The 11,723-nt window shown below is 48.9% G+C and overlaps 1 protein-coding gene across 1 annotated transcript in view; it reads left to right on the top strand.

Annotated features, from left to right (window-relative positions):
- The first annotated feature begins 952 nt into the window (after positions 1-952).
- RNF128 (ring finger protein 128) overlaps positions 953-11,723 on the top strand; it is a 28,605-nt gene continuing 17,834 nt past the window's right edge. Inside the window, exon 1 of the mRNA XM_074915060.1 lies at positions 953-1,424. Within this exon, the coding sequence (XP_074771161.1) occupies positions 977-1,424 (448 nt within the window). The 5' untranslated portion in view covers positions 953-976. The remainder of the gene's footprint in view (positions 1,425-11,723) is intronic.

The following is an 11,723-nucleotide window of genomic DNA, read 5'->3' as shown; positions in this document are numbered from 1 at the left end:
TTATCTTGCTTTCGTGCCTCAAATTCCCTGGCGGGGCTCTACAGCATGTCACACTCACGTTTGCAGCCATTCTACAAGCACCCTGAGCGCCCTGCCTGACGTGGGGCAGCCTCGCAAAAATGTGCATGAGCCGGAGCAAGGGACTTGTGAGTGCAAGCTGGCTGTCCAGGAAGGAACTGCAGAGCCCTGAAGAAATGTGAGTTTTCATTGCAAGTTACATAGATCAAATAATAATTAACTGTGCGACCACGACCGATACATCAATAGAAAAGGGCGGGTTTGGTTGAAGTGGCAGGTCTATAGTGTATGTCTAATGACATGGAGAACAACGGCTGGTGAGTTAACACAGCTAACCTAGTACTCTATGAACCAAGTCCAGGCAGGGCTGATCCGGCGTGTTGCTGAGGGTTGGTAAATATTAACGGCGCAAAGCCGGTGGGCCACGGCTGGGCACCGGCCGCTGGAGCTGCTGGGCTTTGGGGCTGCTGGGGGGGGCCCTTTGCGAGGCGGCCCCTTCGGGGGTCCCCACGGACCCCCTGGTGCTTTGTTGGCTGCAGGCACTGGGGCAGGCTCGGGGGGAGGCAGGCTGGGGGGGGTCACCCACGGTGCGGGGAAGAAGTGGAGAGGGGTGACCCACCCCTCCTGGGAGCGATCCGGGGGGGGGGTGGTGTCTCACCCACCGCCCCTGAGAGGTGATGTCAGGAGGAACCATCGCTCTGAGCGGTGACCCGGTGGGCGACCCGCCGCATCCGCCCCTGCGAGGCGGCGACCCGGCGGAGGGGACCCCCCCGGCGAACCGCCCCCCCGCGGGGTCCCGGTTCCGCCGCCGGGCGCCGGGGACTCCCGGCGGGGTTCCCGCGGGGGGGTGGGGGCGTGTCGCGGCGGGGGCGGCCCCGCTCCTCCCCCCCGTGGGCGGCGGCGGGGCCGCGGCGATTTTAGGCGGCGGCGGCGGCGGGGCCGCGCTGTGCGGTGCGGGATGTCGTCGGGGGCCGCGGTGCTGGCGCTGGCCGCGCTGCTCTGCGCCGCCCCGCCGCCGGGTCCTGGCGGGGGTGGGGGGGTGGCGGCGGCGGTGTGGCCCGCCTGGGTGAACGTGTCGTGGGAGGACGGCGGGGACCGCAACCGGAGCGGCTGGGAGGCGAGCGAGAGCGGCCTGTACGGGCTGGACTCGCCGCTGCAGGCGGCCGCGGGGGTGCTGGTGCTGCCCGACGGCCGCGACTCCTTCAACGCCTGCAGCGCCCGCACGAACTTCAGCGGGGCCCCCCCGCCCGGCGGCGGCTCCCCGGGCTGGCTCGCCCTCATCCAGCGCGGCGGCGGCTGCTCCTTCGCCGACAAGATCCGTCTGGCCACCGAGCGCGGCGCCGCCGCCGCCGTCATCTACAACTACCGCGGGACCGGCAACGAGGTGCTGCCCATGTCCCACCACGGTGAGCGGCCGCGGGGAGCGGAGCGGAGCGGGGGGGGTCCCTGCCCTCCCCTCGGGGCCGGGGCGCGTCGTGGGTTTAACCTCCCCGCGGATTCCGCTTGAAGGTGGATGCTCGGTGAGAGACTGGAATTTTGCTTTCTGCAGAAGAAGAGTTTCTGCCGGGACTAGCCGGTCCCGTCCAAGGCGCTGCTGTTGTTGAATTCTCTGATTAACGAGTAACGATGTCTGGTGGCTGAGGGCGAGCAGGCGGCTGCCTGAGCTTGCTGGCCTGGGTGGGCTGGGCTCTGGCCGCAGGTGTGCGGGGCCCAAGGTGGGAACGGTGCCTCCGGCTTCCTTGGATTTCTGGCATGGCCCGGTAGCTGCCCGGAGTTGATGGATGCTGGCTGTTTTTAAAGTCTGTGGGGTAGATTTGGGCCCTGAATTAGGGTAGGTTTCTGCACCCACACACAGTTTATCCCCATCTCCTTTGTGCTAACCAGCTCAGAAATAGGCAGAGTGTGAGACTCTTCCACAGGTAACTTTTCATCAGCAAAAGGCTATTTCCAGTGCGAGTAGCTAAAGCCCGTTAAAGGTTGTTTCCATTTCGCAGAGGCTGATGACAGAGCCTCTCTTCTCTCGCTATAGAAAACCTCTTACTTGCCAGCAGTGGTGTTGTTTTTTGTTTTTTCTGAACTACCTATCTTTCAACTGAAGAATGACTTTTGACTGTATTTCAGGCTAGTGTTTCCTGAGAAACAGCCCTGGGCTGAGAGCTGTGCAACTGCCTCCTGGTGACAAGCACAAGTCTGGAGGGGCAGGGTGGGCTGGCTCGGGGGGCTCTGTCCTGATGCACACACACCTCACGGGTGTGCTGGTATTCTGCCAAGTGGCGCTGCTTTGGGGAGCCACATCTTCTGGAGAGAAATACTGCAGTGAGAATGAATAGTAAGTCTTAAAGCTTTGACTGGGCTGAAAAATAATTATGCCCTTGCAGCACCTCTCTTAGAAGGGGTGGGGGGGATTTCTGTCTGTTAACGGCGGAGGTAAGCGTTCTGGTGAGACAAGGAAACAGTAGCTGCCTCTGGAGGTTGGTTGAGTGCAGTCTTAATGAGCTGTATGACTGCCTGTACTCTGCTTTTAAGAATTTAAGATGTAACATCTGGATGGGCTCTGGCCTTTGAGGCAGAGCTTTCTTATGTAATCAAATCATCTGCTGACAGAGGCTACTGAGATCTGGCTATCGCTGGGTGAGTTCCTCCTGCTGAACTGGCAGTAACATCCCTGCCCGCAGCACTGTGCACTGTGTGCCTGCCTCATCCTGCAGCTCTCCACGGAGCTCCTTTGGCACTGCTGAACCTGTTCTTGAGGGGAAGGTGTCTGTGACCCCTCCTCCATCCTGGCTGCTGGGAGACCCACACCATCTTAATCTTGCTCGGAGCCGTCTCTTGAAATGAGCCATCTGTTCTCTGCAGGGCCTGCCCCAAGAGGAGCTCCCTCCTTTCCCATGCTGGCCTTAAGCTTTCTGCTAAGGGATTTATGTCAGAGTGGCTCTAGCTGTCCTGATTATCCTGCATGATGGGTTACGGGCTCGAGGGCATGTTGAAATTTCCTAGCTGAACTGTAGACAAACAGGACAAGGACTTCTTGGAGAAGACAGTTTCTGTCAAACGGCTTCTTTCATCTGCATGACTCCTCCTCGCCATGTCCTAGGACAATTACTGGGCCAAGCTTGCTGCTGTTGCTTTATTCCTTGTCCTTGTTTTAGTTCCTCACTTTATCTCCCGTTCCACCCTCCCTTTTCTTCCTCTCTGGACCCGAGTGTCCCTGTTCTTGCCTCTTCCCACAGCGATGCTCATCCTTCTGCTCAGAGGCTCTGGTGCCACGTTGTGCTTGGGCCACCCCTGCCCTGTGCCCCTGCTGGGAGCCAACGCTCACCAGACAAACGTTGCTGGATTTCAACACAGCACGGCCAAGAGGAAGCAAGCTACAAGTAATCAGCCTCATTCATTTTGCCAAGTGCAGGATATTCCTTGTATAGTGCTGGTATAGTGCTGTAGGCTGAGCTCAAACTTAAGAGTTAGGAACTGGTCCTGTGCTGAACTGTGGTTTGGTATGGGTCTCCTCTTCTGGCCTCCAGTGGTGGTACTGGTGAATGTAGCCCTGCTCATTAAAGAAGAAGGTTTTTTGTGCATCTGCGACTCCTGCCACTGCTGTAACGGCTGTAGCTGTGCTAATGGTGATTTCCCAGTCAGGGTTTCCTAACTGGCTTCATTTCTGCTTTAACTGGGCCATCATATGCTGTCAAGTGAAACCAGACAAGGCTGAGCACTTCCTCCAAGCTGAGGCAGGGGGATGTAATGGGAGGTGGCTTTGCTGGGGCAAGGGCGAGCTAAGCCTGAGGGCTTTCCCATCTCCTGACATGCCTGGACTAGCATCTCCTGCCCAGGCTGCAGCTGAGCCCAGGGCTCCCCTCTCTGCGGTGGGGCACGGGAGGGAGCTGTCATCTGCTTAGCAGAGAAGGAAGATGCCCGTGGGTGGGCTTTGATAAAACCTATGGCACAACATTCTTTTCTTCTCAGAACTTTGGTAGCAACAGAGCACAAAGTAACTAACAGAAGCTTAACTAAAAGTATAGTGTGCATTTTGGGGGTTGGTAAGCTTGGCTTTTGAAGCAACTTTCTTGTTTAGAGACTTAAACGTGCCTGTATTTGACAGCAGTGTTTGTCCTAGTCATCCAGCTTCCAGAGAGTTCTTATAATCATCATGTTTAGTCTGATGAATTCTTTATTGCTTATATCAGTGTACTGTGTGGAAACTTTTTGGTGTGCCAACTTTTTTTTTTAAAAAAAGACCAAAAACCAAACCACCCTGGCAATGAAAACAACAGAAGACAATAAATAGCCAAATCAGATATGATCAAATCCTGCCTAATCCTTTCTAACACATAGAATGTCAAGGATTTAATGGAGTCCAAAGTAATATTTACTTTGTACTTGTATAAGCACAAAACCGTATCAATTAGCAAACTTGAGTTTTAATTGTGCTCATTTTAAGAAGATGGTACCGCTCTGTGGCAGGCTGAGCAGGGTTTCAAAGTACAGTTCTGTGTGCTTATAATTGCACCTCTCTGTAATCTATATTGACCTTCTGAAAAAGACATTTGATTGGAGAAAAACAGCAGCATGTGGGGAAAAAGTGCACGATGAGTTGGTTTGTTTTAAAGGTGGACCTTGACTTAAGATAGAACCAGGCTGTTAGGTGGCTTTGGTGTCAGTGTACGGTGGTAACCATGGAAAGTGGTTTTCAGTGTTACATATTTCCTTGCAGCTTGTAAAGAAGGATTCTTTGCAGGTCAGAAAGCCATTGTGATAATTTTCTTTGGTTTCTCTCTTGGTGTGTAACTCTAGTCTTGAGAAGCACATCACCTGATCCGCAGATGGCTTATTCTGGGGGAACACAGCTAAATAATTCTGGCTAAAACAGTAAGTGTGTCTCAGGCTAAGAAGATGGGGTTCAAGTGTAAACTTGCATCAGTGGGTGAAAGGGGAAGGAAAGGTTAAATATGTAGTACTGCCACTCAACTAGTTCTGCAGGAATTTCACTGAGGTGAAGGCTAATTTCCATATGCTTAGAGGAAATGGTGTATGGCAAAAGTGTATGATTGTGTTCTTCTCCATCTTCGTGTGGGGCATGATCTTTAGAAACAAGCTAAAACTTTCCCATGTATTAAAAGGCTGATGTGACCTGTAAAACTGTTCCTGTTAGAGACTGAGACAGAATAGTAATCCCAAGGCAGGCTGTGCTGAGGCTTTGTAAATGTTGTGTAAACAAGTAGTGCACATCTCCTTTGCAGTGGTTGAAGACTTGTGCTGAGTACATCGAGGTGAGGAATGAGGATGCAAGGTCTAATTAATGACACTGGCTCTCCTGTGTTCCCTGTCCGGGTGAGCTTCTGAAGGTTATTTAGTCCTTCCTACCACCAGCTCCTTATTGAGAAGGAGCTTGAATGGACCTGCTGTGCCTGGGATCATATTTGCAGTCTGTACTGCCTGGAGTTGGTAGCTCTTTGGATCTGAGAAGAGCTATTTGATGTGTATGTGCTGCAAATTTGTGTTCAGTTATCCTGGCTTCCTGGTTTACAGGAAGTTTGTCACAGCTATAGTGGCATTTGGGCGACTGACTGTGGTGCTCAGAGTCTGGCTGGTGACCCTGATCTCCCACCTGCAGGGTATGGGGGGTGCCATAGTGACCTGGGGTTGCCCACAGCACAGAGGCGTGTGAGCAAGCATGAAGGGCACTGAGAAGCGGCACAGGCTGAGCAGTGCTACTGACAGCTGCTGATCCCTGCCCTTGCTCCTTTGGGTCTCCTTTAGGTACCTCTGGGCCATGGAAAACTGCAGGGTAGGCACCAGCCCTTAGATAGCCTGGAACAGTCTGTGATGTGCCCTTGCTCGTCGGGTTAACTGTGCTGCTGAAATGTGAAAGGATGAATTAAAATCCTGAGTGACAGCTGTGGTAGCAGAGGCTTCCTTGTGTGACATATGGCCCTGAAACAATGACGGTGCTTGTTTGCCTCCAGTCTTGAATGTGTCAGTGAGCAAACAGCGGTCAGGCTCAGCACTGTTGCCCACTGTATCAAACGTGACCTGTCGTCTTTCTGCAGACAGATGCCTTCTGGCTTACACTGTGCTGGCTTACGTTATTTTATCATTAGCGTTTTCAAACTTGCTTGTTTCCAGTGGACACTTAGCTGTTACCAGTATGTTGAGAGCAAGGGGTATTAGCTGGGAGCTCAATCTCGTCTGAAGAGGGTGAGCGGTGCATTCACTAAATCAAAACTGCTGAAAGCTGTTGAGTAAATTCACTGAACAGTTTTCATTAGGGAATATTGGTTGCTGTCTCTCCAGATGATTTTAGATGCTGTTTGCTAGATTGAAAGATGATACTTTACTCTTGCAAGTGCCATTGACCGAACAGCATGTAAAGAGAGCTGTCCTACAGAGCTCATTCATCTCGGTGCCCTTAAGCGTACTGTCTTGGCTGCTGTTTTAAAGGATGATTTCATGTTCTAAAGGTTCTAAGATTTAGGGCCTGGCAGCATTTACATAAATCTTAAAGGCTTGGGGGGGAGGAGGGGTGGGAAGGCTGGTAATTGTTGGATTCACTTGGCAAATAATAACTTTTAACACTATTTAAACTAAATAGAATGTAGGTTGCTTTGCACCTCCAGTATCCCCTGGGGGCCCATGGAAACTCATGTCATGTAAAAGTACATTTGGTCTTGATGTGCTCCTTAGACACCCAGCCTGTTTAGTAAAAGTTTCCCCACACTTCCTAGTGTGAAAATCTTCCTTATCCACAGTAACTGTTGGGTGGCTGGTCTGGAGGCCAACCTCACCAAAGAGTCTCCCTAAACAAACATGGGTGGTAGTTCCCAAGCAGTGTAGTCCCATTAACAGATGCAGTGTTGGGGAGGAGGATATGGGGGGGGGGGTGTTTCCAGGTAAAGACTGCTGTGGGCATGAATTCTCCAAAACAGGTGTTTTTGTGTAGCACAACCACCAGTTAGCAGGGGGCTTCTTTTCTTCCCTCTCTTCTGTCCTTACCATGCTGAAGATCTTTGAAGGGGCTGTGATGGTCCTTCTCCCCCCTCTTTTTTTTTTTTTTTTTTGGAAACATTTTCTTTTTAAAGCTCTGTCTATTGCTTCCTTCTCCAGAGTACTCCTGCCAATTTTTGCAACTTTTTCAAGGGTCTTGCTGTTGAATGTTTACCTTTGTACTCTTGAAAGACTTGTATGTTGAAAAGGAAGAGATCCGGCATAGTGCCAGCTGCCAAGTAAAGCAAGCTGAAAGTAGATTTCATTAAGCTTAGGTGGTAGTGTGAGCAAGACAGTTCAATCAGAAGGCTGGGGTCATAAGGAGCTATTGCTTTAAATAACTGCAAGGTAGCCTGGAAGTGAGCAATTCTTTTATCTTGATGCCAGGTAATGTTTGGGGTGGAGAGGATGCAGAGCAGAAGAACGGGGAGGGACAAGCCTACCTATGTGTCAGTTTATCTAGGCTTAAATTGCTCCTGGAACTATGAGTTCAGCCACCCTCCCCTCTTGCAAAGGGGATCGCTTATCACAGGGCAATAAAGGCACGAGGATGACGTTTCCTCTGACAGTGTCTGGGCTGGAGGGTGAGTGCCAGGATAGGCGCTGCTCGGTCAGATCTGCGTTCCTGATAAGACTTGGCCTTGTGCACGTGGATGAGCAATCGTTAGATTTTTGTCAACATTGTACCATTGATGGGAGCAGAGCTGGCGTGCAGGTGTCTGGTTTCATAGCCCAGCTCCGAGGGCGCGCGTAGCCCTTGCGTGTACAGCCCTTGTGTCCCTGGTGTGGTATGGAGCCCAGACACAATGGCTTTTGTGTGCAGTGCTGGCCTTTCGGTCGAGATGAATTGCATCATGTCCGGAATATCGGCTCAGTCTGTGTGTGCTGTTAGTTTTCTCTTCCCTTCTACTGTAACAGATAACAGTAAACTTGCACCAACCTGTTTGATAACCACCAAAAATCCCCTATTTCTTCCTATTTCAAGAAGATGAGATAAGTGGTAGTCACTGTTAGGTCTTTTTTTTTTTTTTTTTCCAAAACCTGAAAGACAGTATATCAAATATTCTTATGTGCCTGAAGAGCCAGGTGTGCTAATCTGGTAGGAAATTGTTGGTGAGTCAACTGACAGTGCCTTTCATGTTAAAGTACAGGAGATGGCTTGATCCCCTAATGTCTTTTTGCTGATGTTGGAGGGATGCCAGGGGAGTGCTACTTACTCCTTTGGCTAAGGCTGAAGGCACAGCTAGTGCTGATCTTCTGTGCTGCAAGCACTGTATCATGTAGATAAAAGATCCAGCCACCATCTGACCAAGAGCAGGGTTTGTATTTCATCTCCCTAAAGAGTCTTCAGGTAGTAATTCTGCTGTGGTTAAGGAGAGCCTATCCTTTCCTTTACAATTCAAACTCTGAAGTCTGCTTTTTGCTGCTCCTTTTGTATGTGAAGCAATCAAAATCAAAAGTAATTTCTTCCATTCTGCTTTTTCTGAGCATGTGGCTTACATGGTGGTCAGCTGGAGCTTTCTATAGCTGCAGAAAGGGGATGTGATGGGTTATTGCTGTGGCACTTTGAACAGTTCTTGTATGACTGCATTCTCTGAAGGCTTCTCTGCAAGATCATGCAAGCACTTTAAAAAGAAAATCCTTCATCCTGTAGTAGTTCTCTGGCAGAACTTACTCAGCTGAGTAGCAGAATGCCTGCAGCCTTTAATCTGTTAATAACTGCATCCTTCATTTCTCAGTCATCTTAAAACATTCAGAGAAAACAGTTCATTGGGTGACTCCTGGATTGCTGTTTAATTCCTTTGTAAAACAAAGAATAGTGATCTTTTTTCAATGACAAAAAATTCTTTGTTTATCTGGACTCTGCCACTGTGATATTAAACAACTTCCAGTGAGCTAGCTGTGGCTAGCCTGTCAGAAAACCCCTTTCTACACAGGGAAAGATAATGTTTAACTTTCAGGTAGAGTTACGATACTGTTTCCTTACCTTTCCTTTCCAGTGAATCCTGTGCAACTGTTTGTCTTCAATATTAAAAACCCAGTTGAGTCCTAAGGAAGATTTAGTGTTGGTTGGATTTTAGGTTAAAATATTGTTGAAAGGGATTTCTGATACCCCCAAGACCAAGGACTGTTTGTGGGTATACCCGAGTGGTGGGGTGAGCTGTGCTGGTTCCTGGGGAGACGAAGCTGTGGCTGTGCCAGGGCAGATGTGTTGGTTGCACGAGGTGCTCTCTGGACAAAGTGAAATAATACTGACAAAACTCCAGGTGCCTGATTTCACTCTGCTTAAAGATGATGCAAAACTGTAGACTTTCAGAAAGAGTGAAAAAGAATTATGGAATCTGAAATGTTGGAGGTTGTGTGTGGCATGCTAGCTTTTCCCTTGTTCCGAAATAACTTGCCTACTTAGCATGTTTATATCTTCCCCCCCGTCCCCCCCCAAAATGCCTACAAAACTGTTGTCTTAATCGAACGTTTTCACCACACTGTTGTAGCTAGGTCTGCTCCCAAAGGGGAAAGGGTCCCATCATGCTGTTCTACATCCTGTTTTGGTAAACAGTGATAGAGACATTAGAGAGGCTTGGCTTTCTGAGAAAATGAAGATCTATAGAATTTGCCCTAGGTTACACTGAGGCCTTTAAAATGAAATGAAAGGGCCTTTCATGACTTACCTGAAGCTGAATTTTGTTGCTTTAAAGCAAGTTTAAACAATGCAAAACGGTTCCAACGCCTGAACCAGCTGAGAAACCAATTTTAGGTGAGGCTAGAGGAGCTGACTTGGAGCTGGAGCTCTTGAGTTGACTTCCATGACATGAGAAGCTGTCAGACAGCTGGAAGTTAATTATTCACTGCAAAAAACTTTGCCAGGGCTTCACAAGAGTTGGAAAAACATACGCAGCGTTTGTCAGCGTCACCTCAGAGTATTGCACAGAGAAAATGGTAAATGCTGCTCTTAGATTAAACTAACGTTCTCTGTGGTGTTAGGTGGGGTTTCAGAGTCAGTGGTAGAGGAGGGGAAAGCATGTGGAGATGGCAAGTTTCTTAACTGAATTTTTTGCTTAAGTTTTGAAGGCACATGATGTTTTGTGTTAAGTACTAGTATATTAGACCTTAAAATGGGTTGCAACAGAAAATAGCATACAGTTGTAAAGCTGGCACTGTGGTCAGCAGTCTGAGCCAGTTCAGTTTTCTTGGTTATGGAACTGAAGCGTTAAATAAGAAATGGGGTATTACAATAAAGATTCCTTAAATTCAAATGCTGAAAATGGTTTTCTTAAAACTAAACTTGTTTTCTGGCACTTAATTGGCTGGGGGACTTAAATACTGCCTTCATAAGCTTGAGGGGGTTTTGCTAACACATCAGAGATGCAAATTACTGGAGGGCGTGCTCTTTCCTCCCCTTCCCAGGCTGTTCTTCAGATTTATTAAATGTGCAATGCAAAAGCTAAATTAAGATTAACACGGCGGCAAAGTATTCTTTTTTTTTTTTCCTAACATCTGGAAGAAAAGTCAAAGATCTGAAAGTGAAACAACAAAGTTTGACTTCAGACTGGTTGGAGCTTTGAGGAGGAGCAGCATGCACAAACAGGCCTGTTTTCTTCCTCTTGAGCTGGCTGCCACACATGGTGTGCTTTCAACTTGTAGGAGCCTGCACTGGAGTGTCTGGGAGGCAGGATTTTACCCTGGAAAACACACGGCTGTAGCAACACCCTGCTCTCCTCAAGGGGAGATTTGCTTACCAAAGCTGTCTCAGAAGGGATGGTTGCTGTGGGAGCAGCAGTGGGTGAAGTTTAGGCAGTACCCTGTGTTTGTTCTGATGCTCTCGTGCAGTGAGGGGCTTGCCTGCAAGGCTGGAGATGCAGGACACAAGGGATAAATTTTAGTTATGGTTAAGGTAGGGTTCAACTTTCATCCCAGTAGGGAAAGCTGCCTGTTAAGTTCACGCGTACAGCTAGCAGCTGTACTCTTGGAGGGCTGATGGAGCCTCCCCGGTCTCCCCAGCAAGCACAGATCTCAAGGCCATGAGCAAACTCACTGTCACCATTGCAGAGCCTCTTGTGGGCAGAACCTTCCTGCAAGTCTGCATGCTGTGGCTGTAGTCTCTGGCTTTTAAGTCTTACTCTACTGTATTTAGTCCACTTGGAGTACTAGTATAGCTCCCTTCTGAAATTTTATTTTCTCTTTCTGTATTATAGAAGGGCTTTAACAGTAGTGAGTTTTGGGGGCTGGGCAGAAAACTTTCACTCATGTAGCTTCTAGTTACTGCAAAATGTGGTGCATTCCTTAATATCTGAATCTACTTGACAGTTTGAACCCCAGACCTGGAAGCTGTACCATAACTACCTGGAAGGGTAGACAACTTCAGTTCTCTACAGAGAAATGAGAAAGGAATGCTCAGTACAAGATATTAATAATCAGTATCTAGAGAAAAACAGTTCCCTTTTAATTAAAAAAAAAGACATTTCACTGTAACATCCGGGGAAACCTGCTTGTAGTGTTTCTAGAAGTTGTTGTTATACTTGTAATATGCCTGAGAAGGAGGTAGTTCTTCTAAGCTGCTTCATATCTTCACCTGCATGGGGGAGGAAGGGAAAAAAATTCAGCAAGTTTGGAAGTCCCACCTTCTATGGGAATCAGCTTGCAGGTTTGTTCACCCTGAGAACACTGTGACAGCTCTTCTGAGTTGCTTCTGTGGGAAGAGGGTTTATGATGATAGTTGTGCA

This window comes from Athene noctua, chromosome 11, assembly GCF_965140245.1.
Source record: "Athene noctua chromosome 11, bAthNoc1.hap1.1, whole genome shotgun sequence".
In the NCBI taxonomy this organism is placed as follows: domain Eukaryota; kingdom Metazoa; phylum Chordata; class Aves; order Strigiformes; family Strigidae; genus Athene; species Athene noctua.
Note: the sequence above shows the minus strand (reverse complement) of the source record. Positions and strands in the feature narration are given on the sequence as shown.